The following is a 25,927-nucleotide window of genomic DNA, read 5'->3' on the forward strand; positions in this document are numbered from 1 at the left end:
GAACTTAGTACGTAAAACATTTGAGGAAGTGCTTTGGTTGGTAGACTCCAGAGGCTGCAGCCATTTAAATGAAATGCATAGAATCTGAGTGTCTTTGTACCGCAGGTAATTTACTTGCTGCCACTGAAGCTTCAGGAGAAATAGCAGTGCTTTTAATGTTCTACAAAGGTGTAAGAGCAGCAGAGAAGCCTCTGCCCTGTTCTGCAGCTGAAGACTTAGTCTGTCTAGCCTATTTGTACTAGGAACTGGAGGAACAAAATTGTTAGCTAGAGACTGATTTTTAAGACCAAAACAGACATTGAGCCACAGTCATTGAATGAATACCTGAAAGATACTTCATGGTGCTACATAGTCAAAAGTTGTATTCAGAGAGAAAAGACTGAAGATCCCGTTGAGTAACTGGGAGTACACTTTTTTGGCTTACATGGAACAAAAGAACTTGAGCCGACTGATCTGGACAAGGAAGCCCTATCCACTCAATAATAAATGAAAAACCTTGAACTGTATATATTTTTAATCCCACTGAAACCTCACAACTCCGTTTACAACCTTGTCTTTACTAAAATGATCTGTAGGACCAAGACGACCCAACAAGCACAGAGAATCAATACAGCATTTGCTCTTTGTTAATGAAAAGGAGGCACAAATTATAGTGTTAATTATATGACGCGCTATTCCATGATTTAAAGTCACATGCACATTTTTTGAAACTGGTAACAATTGTTCAATATTAAGCTCTTTTGATCTCTAATGCTAATTATTATCCACGTTCTAACCTACACCATTTAAAATGTTTTTATTTTCAGATTGCCTTGCTTAGCATATTTTTGAATGAACAATTAAAACAAGAAGAGAAAATGAAACAGAAATAGGGAGAGGCCTATGCTAAATAGATCACTTAAGGAATTTATTTTAAGTGCCATTTGGGGTATTTTAAGCATTAATAACCCAAATGGCACATAAGGAACTTACTTTAAGTGATCTATTTAGCATAGGCGTCTCCCCATTTCTGTTTCATTTTCTTAAGCATTTAAAAATAAATATTAAAATAGATGATTTGGCTTAAACCACCCAACACATGCACAGCAATTTTAAAACATGTAAAATGTAAAGCATTATTGAATGAACATTTTAAATTCACTGAAATTGCAAGAATTGCAAATATGATATTTAAACTTCCTGAGATGTTTTCTGTGTTTGAAAACTAGCAAGCTGGAACTTGATTGATGTTTTCTTTCAATTCTGATCTTTTTCTGATCTGTGTCTGTTATGACACCATATTGTCTATAATAGTAAAAACGAAGAAAGCTTAGGTGGTCTTTGCTCAGAAGTGTAACTAGTCCTGATCTGCTGAAAGTCTATCTGTGTCTATCTGAATAAGAAGAGTGAATTAAGAAAAGTGTCTTACCTAGCCTAGAAATGTGCCCAAAAATAGAGGATGTTAGTGTTACACTCTGTGATACACAATTTGAACATACCGTTGTTAAAACACCTAAGTACAGTTTTTAAGCCGTACGCTAAATGTTTTTTTGTCAAATAGTGATTACTTAGTAGTGTACTCTGAACTGCTTTGAATGATTTTTCTATAATATAAGTTGAGAATTTAAAAAAAAAAATGTTATGTTTTTGTGGTAGTGGGGACCCCAGGCACCCAAGTGTCAACAATGCCACTTCTTTTGTTTAGGGCTGCTATTTCCTATCAGTGTTCCCAGATCACCACCCCTTAAAAGCAAAACAAAATGCCAACAAAATGCACACACAGCTGATTTCTGGCATTTTCCCTCTAGCTGGAGGAAGAAAAAAATGCTCAGGCTCATGTGAAGCCACCATTATTGCTGTTTCGTTGGCTGACTGTAAGAGGGTGCTGAAGATCTGTGTTGTCATCAGTAAATTCTCGACGTGCGGAACCTTTTCACAGTGATGAATTTCACCCCAATGAAGATTTGTAACAAAATTAAAGAATATGCTGTATTTTATATTGTGTATAAAACAATGCAAAAATTATGAAACCCTCAGTAAATCAGATGATCCCCATTTCTCAGCTCCACTCACTCTCCTCCGGTCTCATTTCTGTTTAGCTGTAATTTTCTTTAATGTAAATATGTATTTTACCCATCAGAAATAAATCTTCAAATTTTTACCACTTATTCTTTAACTTTCTTTGGAACATACTTTTTTTTTTTTTTCTTTTGCCATATCTAGTAAGGACTGATTTCACATGGCAAGAATAATATTCTCTGTAGACAAATACCAATCTTATCTATGTGCCAATCCTTGAAGTGGTGCAGACACCCTTTTCTATTTTCCCATTTGACTTTCTCTTTTATGAAAGAGACTTTCATAAAAGTCCCCTCAAGACTGAGGGGAAAAACAACTGAGGAGAGTTGGCAGTTTTTCAAAGGGACACTATTAAGGGCCCAAAAGCAAGCTATTCCACTGGTTAGGAAAGATAGAAAATGTGGCAAAAGACCACCTTGGCTTAACCACGAGATCTTGCACGATCTAAAAAATAAAAAGGAGTCATATAAAAAATGGAAACTAGGACAGATTACAAAGGATGAATATAGGCAAACAACACAGGAATGCAGGGGCAAGATTAGAAAGGCAAAGGCACAAAATGAGCTCAAACTAGCTACGGGAATAAAAGGAAACAAGAAGACTTTTTATCAATACATTAGAAGCAAGAGGAAGACCAAAGACAGGGTAGGCCCACTGCTTAGTGAAGAGGGAGAAACAGTAACAAGGAAACTTGGAAATGGCAGAGATGCTTAATGACTTCTTTGTTTCGGTCTTCACCGAGAAGTCTGAAGGAATGCCTAACATAGTGAATACTAATGGGAAGGGGGTAGGTTTAGCGGATAAAATAAAAAAAGAACAAGTTAAAAATCACTTAGAAAAGTTAGATGCCTGCAAGTCACCCGGGCCCGATGAAATGCATCCTAGAATACTCAAGGAGCTAATAGAGGAGGTATCTGAGCCTCTAGCTATTATCTTTGGAAAATCATGGGAGACGGGAGAGATTCCAGAAGACTGGAAAAGGGCAAATATAGTGCCCATCTATAAAAAGGGAAATAAAAACAACCCAGGAAACTACAGACCAGTTAGTTTAACTTCTGTGCCAGGGAAGATAATGGAGCAAGTAATTAAGGAAATCATCTGCAAACACTTGGAAGGTGGTAAGGTGATAGGGAACAGCCAGCATGGATTTGTGAAGAACAAATCATGTCAAACCAATCTGATAGCTTTCTTTGATAGGATAACGAGCCTTGTGGATAAGGGTGAAGCGGTGGATGTGGTATACCTAGACTTTAGTAAGGCATTTGATACGGTCTCGCATGATATTCTTATCGATAAACTAGGCAAATACAATTTAGATGGGGCTATTATAAGGTGGGTGCATAACTGGCTGGATAACCGTACTCAGAGAGTTGTTATTAATGGTTCCCAATCCTGCTGGAAAGGCGTAACGAGTGGGGTACCGCAGGGGTCTGTTTTGGGACCGGCTCTGTTCAATATCTTCATCAACGACTTAGATATTGGCATAGAAAGTACGCTTATTAAGTTTGCGGATGATACCAAACTGGGAGGGATTGCAACTACTTTGGAGGACAGGGTCATAATTCAAAATGATCTGGACAAATTGGAGAAATGGTCTGAGTTAAACAGGATGAAGTTTAACAAAGACAAATGCAAAGTGCTCCACTTAGGAAGGAAAAATCAATTTCACACATACAGAATGGGAAAAGACTGTCTAGGAAGGAGTACGGCAGAAAGGGATCTAGGGGTTATAGTGGACCACAAGCTAAATATGAGTCAACAGTGTGATGCTGTTGCAAAAAAAGCAAACATGATTCTGGGATGTATTAACAGGTGTGTTGTGAGCAAGACACGAGAAGTCATTCTTCCGCTCTACTCTGCTCTGGTTAGGCCTCAGCTGGAGTATTGTGTCCAGTTCTGGGCGCCGCATTTTAAAAAAGATGTGGAGAAATTGGAAAGGGTCCAAAGAAGAGCAACAAGAATGATTAAAGGTCTTGAGAACATGACCTATGAAGGAAGGCTGAAAGAATTGGGTTTGTTTAGTTTGGAAAAGAGAAGACTGAGAGGGGACATGATAGCAGTTTTCAGGTATCTAAAAGGGTGTCATAAGGAGGAGGGAGAAAACTTGTTCACCTTAGCCTCTAAGGATAGAACCAGAAACAATGGGTTTAAACTGCAGCAAGGGAGGTCTAGGTTGGACATTAGGAAAAAGTTCCTAACTGTCAGGGTGGTTAAACACTGGAACAAATTACCTAGGGAGGTTGTGGAATCTCCGTCTCTGGAGATATTTAAGAGTAGGTTAGATAAATGTCTATCAGGGATGGTCTAGACAGTATTTGGTCCTGCCATGCGGGCAGGGGACTGGACTCGATGACCTCTCGAGGTCCCTTCCAGTCCTATAATCTATGAATCTATGAAATTATATGTAGTGATTAAATATATCTGTTGTCATTTTTGTTTAAGAACAGAAATCTAGGCTGCTATTTGGGTCTTGATTAAGGATGACATATAACCCATTTCCTGCAAAATGAAAACCAAAACTCAAATATTTATTCAAGTTTGGATAAGTCCTTTCCCCCATTCAGTTCCACTCTCTGATACAAAGGCAACCTCTTCCCCACAGCTTTTAAATGGGTAACCAACAGTTCTAATGGTCACTGAAAATTTGCCATTGCAGTAGCTACATGTGCTTTTAACAGACATTCCCAGAGCTCATGGCACGTCCCACTATATAAGTGGCTTGTGAGAAGAAAAAACATTTTTATAGGTTTAGATAAGCACCAAAGTTGAACTTCTGAACCCTTCGGGGCATGCCCATCACTAGCCTAGCATAGATGCTTGACATTGGTCACCAAACTGTAAGAATAATCAGTAATAAAGATACACAGTTATAGCACAGTGTAATGCCAGATGACTGACTCCTATATTCCAGATGTAACTCTAAATTGTGTGGCTTTCCTTGTACTGCATTTGTTTTCACTTCCATAGCAAAGCTTTTATTTTTGGCTGCTACTATTATTAGTGTTTTAATTCTCCTCAGTTATCTAATGTATTTGCTCAAAAATGCAAAACACCTGTTAGGTCTTGTTTTAAGCAAAAGTCCTGATCCTGCAAACACTTCTGCATGTGCACATTTTACTGATGTGATTAACAGCCGCATTGACTTCAATGGGACTACTCACCACATCGTGCCTGTGTGTGTGATTGCAGGATCACTGTCAAAGGTGTCCTGGTCCTGTAATTTGTTGTATGTAGAGCAATTTTCTGAACAAGTGCACAAGGAATTGGAGAATCGGGGCCTATGACTGTCAGCTGTTTGGGACAAGCAGTATTACTCCTGGGGAATTTCTGTGCCACTGCGCAATGCAGAATTTGCTCATAAGTTAATGTTCTGGGCATAATTTCCTCTCATCCCCCCTACCCCCCGAAATGGGCTGGAGAACTGCTGGTCGCAACTAGTGGCCTGCTCGCAAATAGTAGACACTGCCGAGGGCATGAGGAGGGAGCTGGAGTTCAGGCAGCTGCAGTTCCTGGCACATCCTGAAGGTAGGAGGCGGCACGCAGGAAACTCCACACAAGCCTGCCACCCAGCATCAGGCTTTCTCTCCCTCTGGATCCCTGGGCTCTGGGGGGAAGGGGGTGCAAATATCTGGGTGGGGGTAAGTGCCCTGTGGCTGGGGTCTGGGGGGGTAGGGGTGCAAGTGTCTAGTCTGGGGGGTGCCACATGGCTGGGCTCTGGGGGGAAGGGGTTTGGGTGTTTTCCCCGTGGCTGGACTCGGGAAGGGGGCAGAGAAATAGGAACTGGGTTGTCAAAGTGATTTCTTTAACTCCCTACTCCTGGGGGAATTTTTTCTGTCTGTATTGTTAGACATAGTTGCTGACAGGTATTTTGAAATAAATTACCAAAATAATTGAAGCTGGCATGATTGGAAACTGGAATGTTGGTTTGACAAATAAAATATGCAGAATTTGCAGAAATATAATGTGGTCCTGACCTGAGTCCAGCTTCTATGTGCTACTAAAATACAAATTCCAAATAATAATTTGGAACATCAGGTAATAAGGAAACATTTCTATATTTAATAATTATTGTATTAAATATATGCAGTAATTAAACATTTACTAAAGCAGCAAGGTTAGACATACCATACTGATCACCTGACTAGATCCATCATACATCCAGTCTCCTAAAAATCTTCAGTACGGTTAGTTGTTACCTAAAAATTGTAGGTGAAATGTTGGCCCCAATTAAGTCAATGGGAGTTCTGCCATTGATTCCAGTGAGACCAAGTTTTGATTCTCCATTGCCCATCACATTGATCAATCATTTACACTTATTTAAAGAAAGTGCAAACTGGGTGTAAGCTCTACTAAATCAGAATTTTCTGCTCACCTCTATACCAGTGGTAGCATTCTGTACTCACTACATATGGGAGGAAGAGGGGGAGGATTAAATAACTCAAGCTACACGACAATGAAGTATCAGGACTGTAGTCTACATTCACAGATAGGTTAATAAAATAAAAAATTATAGTTTCTAGTTTCTTATTTTCATGTTTATACATCTCAGATTTTCCTATTAGATAATTTTCTGAACTTTATGGGGGAGGAAAAATCTGTCTATATGATATGTCCCACGTTTGTGTAAAGTTAATTTTTTTTATGGCTAAGTTATAAATCCCTGAAAATAGGAGTTTACAGTAGAAACAGATATTTATTCTAGGATGACTGATGCCGCTAATATGTGTTTCAGTATGAATATATTATATTTATACATATAGTATTTAAGTATTTTAATTAAGCTAAAATAAACCAGGAATTATACATTTATGATAATTTAGGTATCTAAATCTTGCCTCTTTCCCCCTTTGTTCACCTGTATCCACTAGAGGACACCTTAAGCATACATTGTACGCAAAGTAAGAGCAGAATGAGTGTCTTGTTATACAAGGGAAACATGTATTTTTCTATTTTGGAATGTGTAAAGAATTTAAACATATATGTTTTTATTTGAACCTCTGCAGGAAACTGTTTGAAAGACAGAATCGGCTTTTTTTTCCTGTCTCTAACTACTGAGATCCTTGTTAAAAATGTTACATTTGGAAGAGTGCTCAGCTATCAAGCAATAAGCAGGCACTGTGTTCTCCTCCATGCAGTTCTGCCAATGCATATTGATTCTCACCTCCTGTGGCACTCTTGCTATCTGGATTCTGCACTTACATGGACCAGATACTGCCAATTGTGATATATTGCTCCCAACTGTCTGCTGGTTTTGAGAAGTAGTGGGACTTGAGTTAAAACATATTCATTTTCATTGGTAATCTAAACTACATGATCTACATAGCTTTTATCTCAGTGCAAAGCAAATCTTAAAAAGAAAAGGTATAAATTTGCTATACAGTACTGAAGTTTCTTTTACAGATGAATTATTTATGCTTTTGCTTAAATATAACTTACTCACATGTACAATGAATGGTGCTGAAATTAATTCCAGTTATCAAAGATGTGAATGACACAATGAGTTCTTATGTGCTGTGTTTGGAGAATCTGAGAAACACTGGTACTGAGCACACTATTCTGTTTTTCCAAATGTTTCCTGGATTTCTGTTAGCTTTCAGTCTTTCATGGGTCATTCAACACACACTACCTTGGATGACTTTTTTGAGCTGCCATGTGCCAATCAAAATGAAGTGGATGCTTTCTAGCAAGCAGAGAAAATAAGCTTTCTTTATTTGGAATTGGCTGCATTTTCTGTGGAAAACATTCTTGCATTTCCTTTAATTCCTAACCCTGTTTTGGCCTTTAGCTATAGGAGGCGAAGGGGGAGTGAAAGGGATGAGTGGCTGATAAAACAAAGGGGGGACTCAAATGAAACCAATACAGTGAGCTATGAAATGTAAGTAGAAACTGTGTTTAAGCCTGGGCAATATGAACGTTTTTGTGCTAAAGAAGGAAAGTCAGCTCATCTAAAACCTGCCCTCTCCAATGGCTTCGGAAGCTGTATTCACATTACATAAAATTAATTTTTCTTCTGATTTAATCAAATAACCACTATCATGATTAACAGCTGGTTTGGAGAAAAACATCATGACGGTGATTGTTTGGCATATAAGCTTTGTAATGAAAGTATTGATGTGTAATTGCATTTAATATTGACACGATGAGAGCAGTATTTTGATAGTCTGTGGTACAACAATTACAAAATATATTTGAGTAGTGACCTAGAGAAAGCCAGTTGGCATGAGTAGCTGCCTGTATTTAGAAAGCATTAGCGCAGGACTTAACAACAAATATGCACCTATAGTACAAAACTGACTCTTTATGTAAAGTTTCCTTAAGTTGTTGTGTGTAGCATTTTCTTTTTCATTAAGAATGATAATTTTGTTATATTACATTGTCTAATTTATTAGAGGTGTGTGAGGGAAATTCTACCACACCTTTAGTAGAGCTGTGAGGATCTCATATTTGCCTCTTGCTTTTCCAAAATACACTAAAGTTCCCACCCCACCAACGGCTCATCATGCTTATGACAGGCTAAGTGGAACTTTTCCCTCTAAAACACACAACTGCTGCTCCTTAATCTTCCACAGTGGGTCATATTCTGAGACTAAATTGAGCTGTAAAGCATCACTAGACTCACCTGGCCTTTGTGATCTTCCACCTACATTCCTCCAAAACAATTTGTTATCCCCTGTCCTTTCCCAGAACATAATCTTCCTTGTTGGCCGTGCCCCTCTGTAGTGGCTCAGTGCGGGGGCCCTCCCACTCTGGGTCCTCAGGAGGCCACCCCGCCTCACTACATCACGTTACGATACATCGACCACCATGGGGAACGAAGCAGTGTCCGCTCGCAGCTGGGGCTCAGGCCTGTGTGCAGGCCGAGGAGCAAATAAACAGTCAATTATCTCAGGCTCTGGATCAAGGCAGGACAACAAAGAGTCTGAGGCTGAGGCTTGGGCTTCTGGCCTGGGGAAGGGAAGACTGCCACCCCCAGTTTGGGGTTGCAGGGGGGACGCAGGCCCACCCACTCCACTGCGTCCTGGACCAGGACCCTAGCAGTGACAAAGCGCTTTGTCACTGGGTCAGCGGGGATCCACGCCACAACATACTGATTCACCCTCTGTCAGCGTTGCGGCCAGACAGGGGTCTGCTACCCCTGGGCCACTTCCACACTCCCCTTCTTGGTGTACCTGTTGCCGTGAGGAGGGGTCAAGGTTGACGGTGGTTTCCGGCACCACGAGCAAGTCTTTGGGGGTCTGGTCCGTCGATAGTCTGGGCCGGTCGTCTTCTCCCTCCAGGGTCAGATCCGACAAGCGGTCCAGGCTAGTTGTCTTCTTCTTCCAGGTCTGAATCAGCTGGTGGCCCAGGCCAGTCCTCTTCTCCCTCGGCACCCTCTGCCGCTTCCCAGTTCAGGAGGCATCTGGTCTCCCCGGTGGTTGCCTCCCTACTGAGCTTTCTGGGCCGCCTTTTATACTTCCTGTCCCTTCCACCTGCTTCCTGGGGGAGAGGCAACTAGGCCCTGGTTCTGCCCACCAGGGCTTAGTGCGGGGGCCCTCTCACTCTGGGTCCTCAGGAGGCCACCCCGCCTCACTACACCCTCCTTCAACAAAGTTCTGGAGGGCAATTCCCTGACTGGACTTGCTGCTGTTTTGGAGCCAATCAGATCCCAAGGTTCCTGGTTTAATCTCCCTCTGATGTTACAAGGAGGGGCGGCTCCAGGCACCAGCACAGCAAGCGTGTGCCTGGGGCGGCACACCGCGGGGGGCGGCGTGCTGGTCACCATGAGGGCGGCAGTCAGGCAGCCTTTGGCGGCATGCCTGCGGGAGGTCCGCTGGTCCCGCAGCTTCGGCGGCAATTCGGCGGTAGGTACGCCGAAGGCGTGGGACCGGCAGATCACCCGCAGAAACGCCGCCGAATCCGCGGGACCAGCGGACTGCCCGCAGGTGTATCACTGAAGGCCGCCTGACTGCTGTGCTGGGGAAGGCAAAAAACATAGAGCGGCCCCTGGTTACAAGGCATTCCTTGCCAGGGTTAATTGCATGCCATGTTAATGACACAAAGAAGGACTGCTATTGGAAATGAAATCCCAGCCTCCTACCTGGCAGTCAGAAGCATCGTCATGGAAGCCACAAATCTCCCTCTTGATCCTCCTCCCATAGAAGTCAATGGGAATTCTGTTATTGATTTAAATCAAAATCAGATTGTGCCCCTGGTGTGGCCTCATAGTATGCATTGGAGAATATTGATATTTGTTCTATTTTTGCTTTGGGATATATTGTAGTTACTGCTAGTTTAATCGCATCAAGGCAGAGGTCATAGCTTTGGATATCAGATTTACAAATAATGGGATTTAAATTGTGTAACAAGTGGGCAATGCTATTGCTCCTGTTATGAGTAAGACTAATTCAACACACACAGAGATAACTGCTAAGCATCTGAAGGGTCAAATGTTGTTTCTTTAAATAAAGACTGGTGCATTTTTTTTTTGTCAAAATTTTTGATTGATGAAAACAGAAATCCATTTCTCCCTCTGGGGCAGTGGCTCTCAAACTTTCCAGACTACTGTACCCCTTTCAGGAGTCTGATTTGTCTTGTGTATCCCAAGTTTCACCTCACTTAAAAACTACTTGCTTACAAAATCAGACATAAAAATACAAAAGTGTCACAGCACACTGTTACTGAAACATTGCTTACTTTTTCATTTTTACCATATAATTATAAAATCAACGGAAATATAAATATTGTACTTACATTTCAGTGTACAGTGTATGGAGCAGTATAAACAAGTCATTGTATGAAATTTCAGATCGTACTGACTGTGCTAGTGCATTTTATGTGGCCTATTGTAAAACTAGGCAAATATCTAGATGAGTTGATATACCCACTGGGAGACCTCTGCGTACCCCCTCGGTTACATGTACCTCTGGGTTGAGAACCACTGCTCTGGTGTATTTCAGTAATATATTGCTATTAAAAATAAACAGAATTTGGATTTTAAAAGACAAGAAATGAGTCAGAGTTAAATACATAGCATAACAAAATATCCCCATTTGGAAAAACCACAGAAAAATCTTCAAAAGGAAGACTTGAAGTTAGGCTCTTTTATCAAACATCAGAGGGATAAGCTTGTGTTCTTAGAATCTAATTGAAAGGGATTTTCCAAAGGGACGCTAGAGATTAAAATGTCCAACCTGAATTTTCAAGCACTTCTACCTGAGGTGTAAAATGTAATTTTTTTAAATCTGCACATGAAAGGGTGCTAGTCATTAAAGTATTGTGTTTTACATTCGACCTGCCATACTTGAGACTTGATATTTTGATTATAAACCTTAATTTTCTTGGTTTCATATCTCACACATTTGAAATTGCAGCTGGTTGCATACAGGTCATCAGAGTAGTTTAGAATTTTTCCCCTTTTTTATTTTTTAATACCAAAGCTGATTTTTCAGAAATTAAGATGTCTTTTAATTTTAGACAGTGTGTTGAAAAAGTTTAAATTTTATTTTAGGATGTGCTGCCTCCCCCAATTTTTAGAGGGAAAAAACACCACACACTTAAAATAAATGCTACTCAGAGTTATTCAGTAGTGCGAGGCTGTATCTTTTTTTTCTTAATTCAAAAAGTGCTATTTTTCATGAGGCAAATTGGCCAGTCTCACATGGCAGTATTAAATTTCATAAACACATATTTGAATGACGGGTAGCAACGTAACAATGCTTTACGAGGTGCTAGAAATGTTTCATTACATACCCAAAGAAAGAAACAAAGAATTTCCACTCACTTTTTAGCTTGCTGGAGCTTTACTTTAGAATAAAAGGATAATTGATGTTTAAGTTGTTCAGAAAACAAAACAGATTTCCCTCTACACACAGCTCTGCCTATTCAGGGTTAATGTTGATCTGGTTATACTATTGCTATTCCAGGCCTGGGTCCAGAGCCCAAAAACTTCACTGCACGATATTGAGAACCCTCCTCCAGCCCCTCTCTAGGACCGTGTTAATCACCTCATTAGGTCATGTCTGCATTTAGTTTGCAAGCTCCTCAGGGTAGGGATAATTTCTTTTTAACTGTATTGTGAGGGGCCTCGCTGGACTCTGGGGCACTGTAAAATAATAGGAATGCATGGGTAGGTCAATTGATTTCTACTAGTGTGTATATATGTATAATGTCAGTGTTCATTTTTAAAATATTTACTGCACATTTGTGTGTCAGTACAGTTTTTAGACCCTGTTTGAACCTCTCTTCAACAGACCCATAATTGTCCTGAATTGTTCCCAAATAAAGGTTTTGCAGTGGACTTGGTTGAGGTTACCAAACTCGTTTTTAGCTGTGACCTATTTGCTGTTTGGTCTTCAGACGTGAAAGGCTTAGAGCAGTAGTTCATTTCCTCACCCAAGCTCCAGTAGAGGAGGTTTTTTGGCACATGACTGTGAACCTATTGTTTAGTGCGTTTAGTCAAGCAGAGTTAGCAAGCACGTTTGTCCAGATCCTCAGCTCGTGTAAATTGACTTCAGTGGAGCTTCAACAGTTTACATGAGCTGAGGATCTGGCTAACTGGAATTTAAAACTGTAATTTTTCATTAGGTTGCCACTGGGCTATATTTCAAGTCCAGATCTAATTTGAATAATGAATAAATACAAAGGGCACCACCTTACTCAGCAGACTACAGTGTGTATGTTCAGTAATACCTTTAACTCCACATTGTTGTGACTTCAGTCACAGAAATAAGGTTTTACTAGTCTCTGTTTCTCTTAACACTACAGAAACAATAGAGTTGAGAGAGTTCTGGAAGTCCCATGTTTTCTCTTCACTTACTCATGTGTTAGCAATTGCAATGCTATAGTAGAATTTGGATTGCAGAATCTTTATTGCTGTGATTTATTATTTAGATTGTGTTAATTCCAACAGTGTGTTTCGTGGTTTCCAAACACGGAGAAAGACACAATCGCTGTCCTATAGATCATACCATCTAAAAACAGAAGGACAGACAAAGGATGACAGGATATAATACTAAAGCAAAATGATCAGTGAGTGATACATGTCTTATTAATTAGTTCTTTGTTGTTTTGTGATTTGGGATTTTTTTTTTTTTTTTTTTTTTTTTGCTTTTTATTTTTTTAAGTTAAACAAAGTACATTGCCCTTTCCCAATCATTGTGATGCAGGAAAACAAAACAAAAAAAGCCATTTTGACTTTCAGATCCCAGGATGAATTTCAGGGTGGCTGTTTGAGAACAGAAATATTTTTAAACTTAGCAGATTTGCCATGGAACTAATCAAGAGACAATAACTGGAACCCTGCGATCTGTAGTCCTTTTTCAGAGTAGAACCACACTTCAAAGTGAGACATAAGTGTAAACTAAATTTATGAGCTGTTGGTTATAAAATTCTAGGTTGAAAGTGTAATTTTAGTATTAGAACTTCCTTTGATGTTAATTACAGTTTGTTATGATTTTTATTTTTACCATATCAGTTTCAACTAGTCATCAGTAATCTAATTTTATACACCAGTACTTTCTGGTTCACTGACTGTATCCTAGAATGTAAATACCAAACATCGCATTGCAACTCATGGTATTTGTGATACCACAGAGTAGTATATTTTGAGATACCTTCTATTTAAAAAGTAATCCTGCAACAAAATCAGCAGGTAGTGCTTTCTAGCACTGTTCCAAGAAGCATGCTGGCCTTGTGTTTAAGGATTTGGGCTGGGAACAGGGGATCTGGATTCAATTCCCCGTTCTGTCACTGATTCCTTTAGTATCTTTATGTAGCGTTTGAGAGGTGTATTTGCAGCACATGCAGGTGTACCTGAGCTAGGTTGAGTAACAATAATAGTGAAGCCACTGAAGTATGTAATCAGGATCTGGACAGGCACGACTAGTGCATGCAGCCGCCTGTGTTTCCACAGTTTCACTGCTGTCATTACTCGAGCAGGTATGTCTACATGTGCTGCAATCACACCTTCCGATTGCAGGGTAGACAGACCACCTGTGTGACTGTGGGCATCTCACTTTATCTTTGTGGGTCTTGGTTTTCCATCTGTGAAACAGGAACAATAATCCTTTCTTCATTTAAGTGAGGTTAATTGGCTTGTGATGCACAAGAGGGCAGACTAGATGATCATAATGGTCCTTTCTGGCTTTAAATATATGACTCTAACTCTGAAAGCTGCAGGAGAAAATAGAACTCTTGCCTAACCCTATCTAACCTATGCTGATCCCCACTACTGTAGTTGCTAAGTAACTTCATCAAGCCTTGTTTTTGTGAGTTTAAAGGGACACTGTCCATTTAAAAATCCAAATTTTTATAATGGGTTTTCAAAATCCATTCAACTTGAACCTGAAGTGGTTTATTTAGGTGGTAAATGTTCCCAGGCTGGTATTTGAAATGGAACCAGAGAGCACGCTCAGACCCATTAAGCATGGCTGGGAAGAGCACTCCTGTAGTGCTAAGTCCCTCAGGCTGAGCCCCTAGTGCAGAGGATCTGCTGACCTTGCTGCATCTGGGTTCGGAATTGCAGAGGAGAGGAAGTGGATCCAGTCCCTGTTGACCTTGCTGAGGGTGGGCATGGAGCATTTGGATGTGAAGAACAGTGCCTGGAGCAGTGCCTGGAGGCCCCCGTCTTCAGAGTATGTGTATGTGAAGTTGAACACCAAGCATACACATCCTTCTCCCCTCTCCCACCTGACTGTGTAAAGGAGCACCCAGGTCATAGCCTCAGCCCCTGTTGCAGGAGATGAAGGCTGCCTTGCTGTTTGTGTACTCCACCCGCACCCCGCAGGGCAACTTATCTTTCTTAGTAAGATGCTTTGAGCATGAAGACCTATGTGTGGTGTTAAGGGAGGTCAGTGCATGAGGGGACAGCACCAGGCATGGGTTGTGACATGGAAGGCCTTTGTGTAGTCTTGGGATGGGAAGGGCTCCAAAAGGGTGGTGTTAGTAAGTGGTAGTAATATCTATGAGATGTGGGCAGAGTTAGCATTGTGTATGAGTCAGGTGAGGAGTGTTCATTTAGGAGGATGGACTGGGGAGTCAGGTGATGTATGTGTTTGCTGTCTGGGTGGGGAGGCAGTTGTCAAACATAATGTGGTATGGTTCAAATTTTAACAATTATCAAACAAACAGGTGAAGCATAGTTTGAAAACAGTGATACCACTCTCCATAAAATGAGATTAAAAATCTGATACGTTTAATCATATACACATAGATTGGAGGTGTTTCCCTCCTCAGTTATGCTGTGCTTCTTCGAGTGCTTGCTCATGTCAATTCCATTCTCGGTGTGCATGCGCCCAAGTGCGCGGTCGTTGGAAATTTTTGCCTTAGCAATATCCGTAGCGCCAGCTCTGGCACCTCCTTGAGTGCCACGCTCATGTGTCGGTATATCAGGTGCTGCCGGCCCTACACCCTCTCAGTTCCTTCTTACATCCTGTGGTGGTTAGTCAGAGCGCTTTTCCTTGAATAGCAAGGGCTATTGATTTCATCTCTTCTGACTTCAAGCCTTAGGGCCTTGTAAATAGTTTATAGTAGTTAGTGTTAAGTAGTTAAGTGTAGTTACGAGTTAGAAGTTAGAGTCCCAGCGGGGACTTTGCCCCAGGCGGGGCATGCCCCGGTCTCCGGGGTTTAAGCCCTGCATGGACTGTAACAGGCCTATTCCTGTTAGTGACCCCCCACAGCAGCTGCCTCAAGTACTTGGGGGAATCACATGTGAAAGACAAGTGTCATATTTGTAAAAATTTTCGACCCAGGACTCAGAAAGAGTGGGATGTTAGTTTCCAGCTCTCCTCGTGGAGGCTACCCTTTGTCCGGCTTCCAAACTGTCCCACCAAGACTAGCCTAGTACCTCGGCCTCGTGTGCAGCGCACCCCGGCAATGGTGCCCAGAAATAAAATGAAGAAACACGGCTCCTCGGCACTGGGCAAGGAAGGCCATGGGGCATCGGATAGAGGACTCACTTTGGGCCACCCTGCCACTCCAGAGCCACATGGACGTGCCTCCCTGGTCAGGGCCCTTAGCTGCTTAAAGGATCCACCGCCAACTCCTGGGAGCGGCAGGGGACCCAAACTTCTGGTGGCATCAATGCCTTCCCAAGCTCCCCTGGTGCCGAGAGAGCAGAGGCCTCCGCCCATGACACTGGCACTGTGTGTGCCGCAGGAAGCACCAAAGGCTCCCTCTGAGAGAAAGCCAGCCGCTAAGACCCTCTCAGGGGGCAGGTGAGTGCCGCCGATCCCCTGAGACAAGGCATCACTCTCCATCTCCGTTCCACAGATCTCCGACGTTGCAGCCCAGATCCTCTGGGGCTCGCCCTTGGTCACCAGCATCGCGATCCCCACCATCTTGATGTTGATCGCCTTGGGGGATGCACCGGTCTCCATTCCACTGGCATCGTTTGCCCTCCTGCCAGTTGTCCTCTTGGCGCAGATCTCGGTCACCTGCCCCGTGGGAGCACTCCCTGTTGTGATTCTGGTCCCCCCAGCCCCTTCGATACCAGCACTGATCCTCCCACTCCAAACACCAGTCTCTGGTGGCGACGATCAGCAGGCAGACAGGCATCAACGGCCCTGCCGTGGTCACCAGAAGGGGATTCCTCTGGGACAGAAGGGCAGTTCAGACCCTCGCCAAGACCTCACCAGTGCAAATGGGCCACGTCAACGTCTATGGTGCTAGGTTGGCAGCATGACCAGCACAGTGGCCTTATCGGAGGAGGTGGGGCATGCCGGTGATAACAATGTCCCCTTCGCACCTCTCATCTGCCGCCACTTTGGAGCAACAGCTGGCGGCACCGGGCTCAGTGCCTGAGACCCACTCGGAGATCGGAGTAGAGGAGACAATGCCCACCCTCGAGGGCCAGCCGGCCAGATGATTTTAAGGAACACCGGGCCTTGCTTCGTCTCTCAGCCTCTACCCCGGCACGTGTTGCAGTACGATAGAATAATAGATTAGGGTTGGAAGGCACCTGAGGAGGTCATCTAGTCCAAACCCCTGCTCAAAACAGGACCAACCCCAACTTTGTCAAGCCAGGCCTTAAAAACCTCTAGGAATGGTGCTGCCATATATGCTAAACATTCATATGCCCCCTCATGCTTCGGCCACCATTCCAGAGGACATGCTTCCATGCTGATGACGCTCATTAAAAAAATAATTCATTAATTAAATTTATGACTGAACTCCTTGGAGGAGAATTGTATGTGTCCTGCTCTGTTTTACCCGCATACTGCCATATTTTTCATGTTATAGCAGTCTCGGATGATGACCCAGCACATGTTGTTCATTTTAAGAACACTTTCACTGCAGCTTTCACAAAACGCAAAGAAGATACCAATCTGTGATTTCTTAAGATAACTACGGCACTCGACCCAATGTTTAAGAATCTGAAGAGCTTTCCAAAATCCGGACGCATGCTTTCAGAAGTCTTAAAAAAGCAATACTTTGATGCGGAAACTACAGAATCCGAACAACTAAAAAAGAAAATTAACCTTCTGTGGGTGGCATCTGACTCAGATAATAAAAATGAACATGCGTTGGTCTGTACTACTTTGGATTGTTATCAGGCAGAACCCATCATCAGCATGGACGCATGTCCCCTTGAATGGTGGTTGACACATGAAGGGATATAAGAATTTTTAGCACATCTGGCACGTAAATATCTTATGACGCTGGCTACAACAGTACCATGAGAACGCCTGTTTTCACATTCAGGTGACACTGTAAACAAGAAGCAGGCAGCATTATCTCCTGCAAATGTAAACAGAATTGTTTGTCTGAGTGATTGGCTGATGAAGAAGTAGGACTGAGTGGACTTTCAGGCTCTAAAATTTTACATTTTTTTTAATGCAGTTTTTTTTTTTTTACATAATTCCACATTTGTAAGTGCAACTTTCAGTACTTGTATTAGGTGAATTGAAAAATACTATTTCTTTTGTTTTTTATAGCGCAAATACTTGTATTAAAAATAAATATAAAGTGAGCAGTGTACTGTTTGTACTCTGTGTTGTAATTGAAATCAATATATTTGAAAATGTAGAAAGCATCCAAAAATATTTAAATAAATGATATTTTGTTATTGTTTAACAGTGCGATTAATTGCGGTTAATTTTTTTAATCGCTTGACAGCCCTACTAATTTTTTTAAAATTAATCACGTTGTTAGAAACATAAATTTACATCTCTTCTATTGCATTCAAAATAAGGCTCACAATGTGGGTGAGAAGTCTCTCCAATGCAGAGTCAGAGACTGTGTCTCCGGAAGAGTTTGCCGCAATTCACAGCTGGCCGCCTTCCACAAGCCTGATTTTCTCTATGAGTTACAGATGGCCTGTAACTAAGGCTGCGAGTTTGTCACTGATTCTGTGACTTCTGCAGCAGCCGGGGCGGCTGGCCCAGGGGCCACCTGAGCAGTTCTGGCAGCCCCTGGGCCAGCCGCACCGGCTGCTGCTGGGGCAGTCTCGGGCCACTGCTCCTCCCAGCAGCAGTGGGAGTTTGGGTGTGGGAGGGGACTCAGGGTTGGGACACAGGGCTGGTGCAAAGGTTGGACCCCTTTGCACCAGCGGGGATCTTGGGCTGCTCTCCCCAGAGCACTTGGGCCGCCCCTCCCCCCAGAGCATCGGCAGTACCTCTGGGCCATCTCCCCCCACAAGGTTTAGTCAGGGGTATATAGTAAAGGAAAAATCGACAAGACCACACGTACAAATATCTTCAATTCAACAGTGCTGCCAGCCATGCTGTATGGCAGTGAAACGTGGGCACTGATGAAGAGAGAAGAACAGCGGGTGTTGTTACCTGAAAGGGCAATGGAATGAGCTATGTTGGGAATTTCCCTTCTGGATCGTATCCCAAATGAAATAATTAGAGAACGCAGCAGTGTGAAAGATATTGTCATGGAAAGCAGATATAATAAGATACGATGGACGGGCCAAATAGCATAGCTCATGGACAATAGGTGGACTGCAATCATTACTGACTGGTACCCACGAGAACAGAAAAGACCACCTGGTTGGCCTCCAAGAAGATGGGAAGAAGACATTGTTAAACGTTTCGGATGAACGTGGAGAAGAAAGGCAAAATGCGAGAAGAATGGTGGACGTGTTGTGATTGGCGCAGTCTTAACGACAGCTGAAGACCGATCGATCTGGGTGATCCAGGTGATATAGTACAAGTGATGGATAGGTCACGGGCCGTGAATTTTTGTTTACTGCCCATGACCTGTCCATGACTTTTACTAAAAATACCCGTGACTAAAACGTAGCCTTACCTATAACTAAGGTTTAATCCTGCTGTCTCTAGAAAAGGGGCAGCCCTACAATTTGCTTATCTATATCTGTCACATTCACACTCACCATGCATTGGTTCCCTCCCATATATGCTGTAGATATCCATTCTAAGTGGTTCATCTGTAGTATATTGAGATATTAAAGAGGAGCTGGTGCCTGTCTTTTTCTTTTTATTGGTAGTTGTAAAGCTATTTAAGCAGGCGTTAAGCTGTACGCAGTTGGTGGACAAAGCTGAGGCATGCTTACAAATAAAATTATTGGGCCTTCTGCAAGAGAAATATGTCCTGACACCTTTAAAGGGGTTTCTTGTTTCTTTCCTCTCTCACATTGCTCACCAACATATTTTAAAATATGAACCTCAGTCACAAGTCAAACATACAACTTGGGTATAAAGGCAATGTGGTATGTGTGATGGTAAGCATTATCGAGGAACTAATAGTGGTTCCATGGTAAAGGTTGCAGTGGGATTTTGCCTTTGACAGCCCTTATTTCTTAAATTCTAATATGAAGCTGAAACACACTGACTTGTTTTTTAAAAAGTGAAAAATGCAAAGCACTCTTTGAGAGGCCTATGAACTTTTAGTCATTGGCAATTGTTCCTGGAAAAAGAAATAAATAAAATAAAACACTTCACAGATTTTTTTTTTTCATGTTTGCTCTCACTCACTAAATTTGTTCTCCATTTAACACACAAGTTACAACAGGCACCAAAGTTCCCCTTTAAATCCAGAAGACCATGAGTTCAAGTTTCACCTCTCCTATTGGTGGAGGTAATTCTGTGCACTTTACAATCCTTGCTATTGATCCAGGCTTCAGATACCACCCCCCCTGTGTTACTGATGATGTAACTGAGTACTGTATCTGAAATGTCACAGAACACTTCTAGCAGAGCTGGGAATCAAAACTAGGACACTGTGGCCAAATCAAGTTCCATCCACACAGCCATACTGCCTTTCAGAAAGATTAGGCCAAATGTGCGTGGTTACATTCTCTGTTATTTGGGGCTACTCCTGCATATGCTGCTCGACAAATTACTCCTGGGGGGATTCTTTGACATTAATGTTCTGTGCAGAATTTTCCTTTTCCTGCAGAATTGGTGCTACAGAGCTGCTGGCTGCCACTAGAGGCTGCTGGACCCAGCGGAGCCCAGCTCGCAAATACATGACACTGCCAAGAGGGAGTGGGGGGGAGCTGGAGGGTTCTGGGCAGCTGCACTTCCTGACACGCCCTGAAGGAAGGAGGTGGCATGCAGGAAACTCTGTACAAACCCAGGACCCACCATCAGGCTGTTTCTCCCTCTGGATCCCTGGACTCTGCGGGGGAGGGTTTGCAAGTGTCTGGGCTGGGGGGGGGGGGGACGCTCCATGGCTGGGCTCTGGAGGAGAGAGGGTGCAGGTGTCTATCATATAAGTGTTCCTTTGGTCTGCTTATATCATGTCAGTTTATTAATACATTTGTGGCGATCGGTGTACATGACAATATGATTAGCTCTAATAAGGAGGGCGACATTGGCACAGGGTTTGGTTATGATATTAACTATTGTTTAATGAATGACAAATATGACTAGATGGCGCCTGATGCTGGTGGCATGTCATATTTAATTATAATAACTTTAAAAGAGCTGAATGGCTTGGAAGATAAAATATAGTACTGGACAAAATATCTAGGATCTTGGCTTGAATCCAAGATGATGTCCTAAATAAATGCATCACAAAACCACTACAGATCAACTCAGATTTATGTGAGTGACTTATAAGAACCCTAGAGCGAAGCCAACATTGTGATTAAATTAGCTCGTACATTTAGAAAGGATTCTCCCTTCAGGTCAGACTTCTAAGCATTGGTGGGCTCATAGAGAAGTTCACATTGTTGTGGATTGAAGTAAAACTTTGGTATCTAGAGTTTCATAACTTTTGATCTTTAACAAGCAAGACTAATTAAAACAAAGAAAAAATATGCAAACAAATGAAAAGCTAGAAGAATTTTCAGTAGTGCTACTGTAGTGAAGGATCTGCTAATCTTCTGAATATAGCCATTTGCAATTTGACGTATTTTATTGATGCAGGGTTGAAATTTAGCCTTCATGTTCTCAGACCTAATGTAATATCTGGTTTACTCTTAAAGGGTAATGAATAATGAGCTGTTCTATAACAACGTGAAGATTAGTTGTCAAAAAAGGAAAATTTAACAGGCATTTACTATATACTTACCCCACTGCAGTGTGCACAGATGTGGTATTCGTGTGTGCAAATATGTCCAATTATTATCCAGAGATATTAATTTGAAAATTTTGTTCTACCTGTCTTTTAATAACAATTTTTAAATCAGATTTTAGAATAAGGGGTTAACTATCAGACTAAACAAATCTATATTTATAGGTATAGATAATAAAATACAATGTTAATTCTATTTTTTAACTGTTTTATGTGTGTGTTTCATTAAATTTTGATTTTAAATAAGACAGGAAGACATTTATCCAGTGCTGTAAAATAAATGGTCTAATTTGACAAGGAATAGAATATACAGCATATTCTAGGAATTTGACACACAACAGAGTTCTTGCAAAGAGATATTGAGGACCATTAAGAAAAAATCAATGGGCTAAGGTAACTCTACAATAGAAAAAGTGGTATTAAATTTGAGGTCCCTGTATTGTTGTTTCTTATGTTGACAATATACTAGCAAATGTTTTGTTAAATTGCCTTTGTCTGCAGTTCTCATTTATCTCATTTATGCATGTTCCAATATTTCAGTAACCCTATATCTGTATTTTTGTGTCTCAGCATGACGTTTCACAGACTTTGCTCAAAGCAACCCTGGACAGTGTGGTTGAGGAGTGTGTCAGCTTTGTAGGAGTAGATATTAACATCTGCTCAGAAATACTATTAAGGTGGGTTGAATACTTTCCTATTCCAGTAATTATATGGCTCTGGATCACAGAGTCTGTGTTTAGTCTGCCATCCGACTCAAATTCAGCTGGAGCAAATGGCTCTGGTGTTAAACTTCCAATTACATGAAAATGACATATTAAGACAGTATTTCACAGCAGTATTAAGGGTCAGCTTTTTGAAAGAGGGGATGTGGTTCTGCAAGGTAAAACCATTCTTCTGAGGGAGACAAATATTTTCAAAGTAATAACGCATAGCATAAAACAAACACAGCAATCAAAAATAACATGGCATAATAAATACGAATTAATATTGCAAAGGAAGGGATTTCCAAATGTTTGTTCTGTCTGTCAGAAGATGGCTTTACAGATTATAGCAAGTAAAGCTAGTTGAAAAACAGAGCGAAAATTCTGGAAAATTTTCATGAAAAATGCATCCCTTTTTCACTGTGTACATTTAAAAAAAAATTACTAGCTCTATAATGTACTGGAAAAAACATGTTTTTTTGTGTAAAGTTTTTGTGAAAATGTATCTAATTGTCGGTTGAAAAATCAAAATTCAGAAAATTTCAACCATCTGGTCCAATGGACTGTTAAAAATAAACAGTGGGAGGAGGTCATGCCCATAATCATAGAAAAGTAGGACTGGAACAGGTCATCTAGTCCAGTCCCCTGCCCGGACAGATGTTTGTCTAACCTGTTCTTAAAAACCTGCAATGACAGACACTCCACAGCCTTCCTAGACAATTTATTCCAGTGCTTAACTACCCTTACAGTTAAGAAGCTTTTCCTAATGTCCAACCTAAATCTCCCTTGCTACAACTTAAGCCCATTACTTCTTGTCCTGTCCTCAGTGGTTAAGGAGAACAATTTATCACCCTCCTCTTTATAACAACCTTTTTCGTACTTGAAGATTGTCATCATGTCTCCCACACACACACTATGCTCTTCTGCTTCTGTGGGCTTGTGTACACAGCACCGCAGTGTGTTCTAAAGAGATGTGAGTTGTAGAGTGCGTTAGCATGTTGCACTCTAACTACCCCATCTAGACCCTGCTGGCATGAACTACAAGGTACTTATTTCATGTTGATGAAGTCCTGTTTGAAACAGGACTACATTAACATGCAGTAGGTACCTTGTAGTTCATGCCAGCAGGGTCTACATGGGGCAGTCAGAGCACAAATGCTCTGTAGTTCACACCCCTTATAGCGCACACTGTGGCACTGAGTCGAAAAGCAGTAAGTGTCCCTGAGACCTAAGTTGTAGAAAACAGTGCATCCCAGACAGGCTGATTACCAGCATTGCTTACTGCTCAGGTATGTGATATGTTAAATGTGTTCATCATCACCTGTTGCATTTACAAGGCATGTTACATCTCTGCAGGCATTAGAAGTTAGATATGTTCATTGAGGCAGACTAAAGATCAATGGAAATTTTGTGAGCTGTGTATTTGAGGTATATACCTTTGTCATCAAGAAGAGCTGTTGAAAGCCAATGTGAAATGAGAGTACGTCAGAGTGCATTGTGGAACTTTGTGAGCTGTTGCAGGTTCCCTGTTTTGAGTTAGTGTGCAATAAGCATGTGCATTGGAGAGTCTAACACCCTGGCTTACCATGCACTATCCACTTCTTAACATTTCTAAGAACGACTTGCCAAAATTTCCATTCTTAATTAGTAGTATTTTGTGGGTTGTTACGTTTCAACTTCTCCTTATAATTCTGATATTTCAGCAATGCTGAGTTTGTCACTCTGTTCCAACTTTTGTTGCATGAAGGATGAGACTGTTTTGGGGAAATTTTTTTTCTCTTTGCTATTTTGTGTCTTTTGCATCGATTGCAGGTGCTATTTCTTTTGGAACCACTATCAGTGACACTCCATGAACAATTCTCTGCTTCCATTCACTTAGAACCTGAATGCAGATTTGGGTCTGATCCTGCAGAAATATCCTCCCACACGGACCCTTATACCCAGATAGTCCAGAGTCTTGTGGATCCTTTTGCAGGATCATGTGAAGATGGATCCTTCAGCCTTTGGTCTTGCACTGCTTTTGCAAACTATTTAGTGTATTGATATTTGAGTTATCCGGCCCAGATTTCCTTGAGCAGTTTGTATCCTTGCTGTTAATTTGTATCTGCACTAGTCATTGTTTATTTGTAACTAATATATTTTGAAAACTTTGCTTCTCAGACATATTGCAGGACTGAACGCTAATAGGGCTAAAAATATCATTGAATGGCGAGAAAAGAATGGACCATTTATAAGTCGGGAACAGCTCAAGGAAGTTAAAGGACTAGGTCCAAAATCCTTTCAACAGTGCGCTGGCTTCATCAGGTTTAACCAAGAATATATAAGAACCTTTTGCAGGTAATTACTAAGGTGTGAATTAAACTTAGTAACAGCCATGCATTCACAAGCCCATTCCTTCTCAAAGCAGCAACCAACCAGAACTGACCGGGTGTCTAATGGGTTTGTTGGCTATAGCTAAGGCTAAGATTTTGTCATGAATATTTTTAGTAAAAGTCACGGACAGGTCACAGGCAATAAAGAAAAATCCACAGAAGCCCGTGACCTGTCCCTGATTTTTACTAAAAATATCCATGATAAAATGGGACGTGGCTGGGCAGCTGCAGGTGGCTGGGAGCTCTGGGGCCCCGACCACCCATGGGGACTCAGAGCTCCAGGGTTCCCCTGCTCCCCGCGGTGGCGGGGAGCTGCAAGGTCCCCCTGCCCCAGCAGCAGAGAGCTGCGGGAATCCCCCTGCTGCCGCAGTGGGGAGCTGCCGGGGATCCCCCTGCCCTGCTCTGGAGGTGGGGAGCTGCAGGGATCCCCCTGCTTCTGCAGCAGTGGGGAGCTGCCGGGGTCAACCTGCCCGCCGGGAGCTTCTGGGGATCCCCCTGCCCCATCGCAGCTGGCGGGGAGCTGCAGGGATTCCCCTACCCCACTGCGGCTGGCAGGGAGCTGTGAGGTACCTCCATTGTCCATGGCGGCTTGGGGGCCCGCTGCCTCAGGTGGTGGGCGACGTACCACACAGCTCCTTGCTGCTGTGGAGGCAGCAGGGCCCTGCAGCTCCCAGCCGCCGGGGCTGAAGTCACAGATTCCGTGACCTCCGTGACAAAATCATAGCCTTAGCTATAGCCCATTATTGTGAATTAGGATTCCTGGGTTTTACTCCTGGTTCTGCCACTGACTCATTGGTGACCTTGGACAAATCTCTTTAGTCTCTCTCTGTGCCTCTGTTTCTCCATCTGTAAGATACTGATAACTCACAGGGGTGTTTTTAAGGCATAATTGTTTGTAAACTACATTAATATCCTTGGAAGGCAGGTGCTGTGGAAGTGTGATGGTGGGTGGTAGTCAGTGTGAGAATCCAGGATCTTCAGTCTCAGACATTTTTAATCTCATCATCTGGGCAGGGAAGATTGTTTAGAGTGTCCATTCTTTGGGGCAAGTACTGTCATTTTTTAATACTGGCGTGCAGTACCTAGTATGCACGATGGGGCCCCAATCCCATTGGTGCCACTACTGCAGTACCAATTATTAATAATAAAAATGATAACAGAGAAGGTAGGCATATGTCAATATTTTGTCAAACAGCACAGTAGTGGAGTGTTAAGAGCATTGTGCATTATATTTTCCTTCCGGAGGCCAGGAGCCTAATCCTGATATCAGATAAACAGATGCCTATCAATGCATATCTTACAAAATCAGGTGCTGCATTGAAAAACCCGAGTCAA

At 42.1% G+C, this 25,927-nt stretch overlaps 1 protein-coding gene across 2 annotated transcripts in view; it reads left to right on the top strand.

The window, feature by feature from the left end:
• The window catches only part of SRBD1 (S1 RNA binding domain 1), a 224,184-nt gene that overhangs the window by 165,270 nt on the left and 32,987 nt on the right, over nt 1-25,927 (top strand). For both annotated transcript variants that reach the window (XM_054023628.1, XM_054023629.1), the window contains 2 exons: nt 22,090-22,196; nt 24,381-24,557. In XM_054023628.1, the coding sequence (XP_053879603.1) occupies nt 22,090-22,196; nt 24,381-24,557 (284 nt within the window). The remainder of the gene's footprint in view (nt 1-22,089; nt 22,197-24,380; nt 24,558-25,927) is intronic.

The sequence above is a fragment of the Malaclemys terrapin genome, chromosome 3 (genome assembly GCF_027887155.1).
Source record: "Malaclemys terrapin pileata isolate rMalTer1 chromosome 3, rMalTer1.hap1, whole genome shotgun sequence".
Lineage (NCBI taxonomy): Eukaryota > Metazoa > Chordata > Testudines > Emydidae > Malaclemys > Malaclemys terrapin.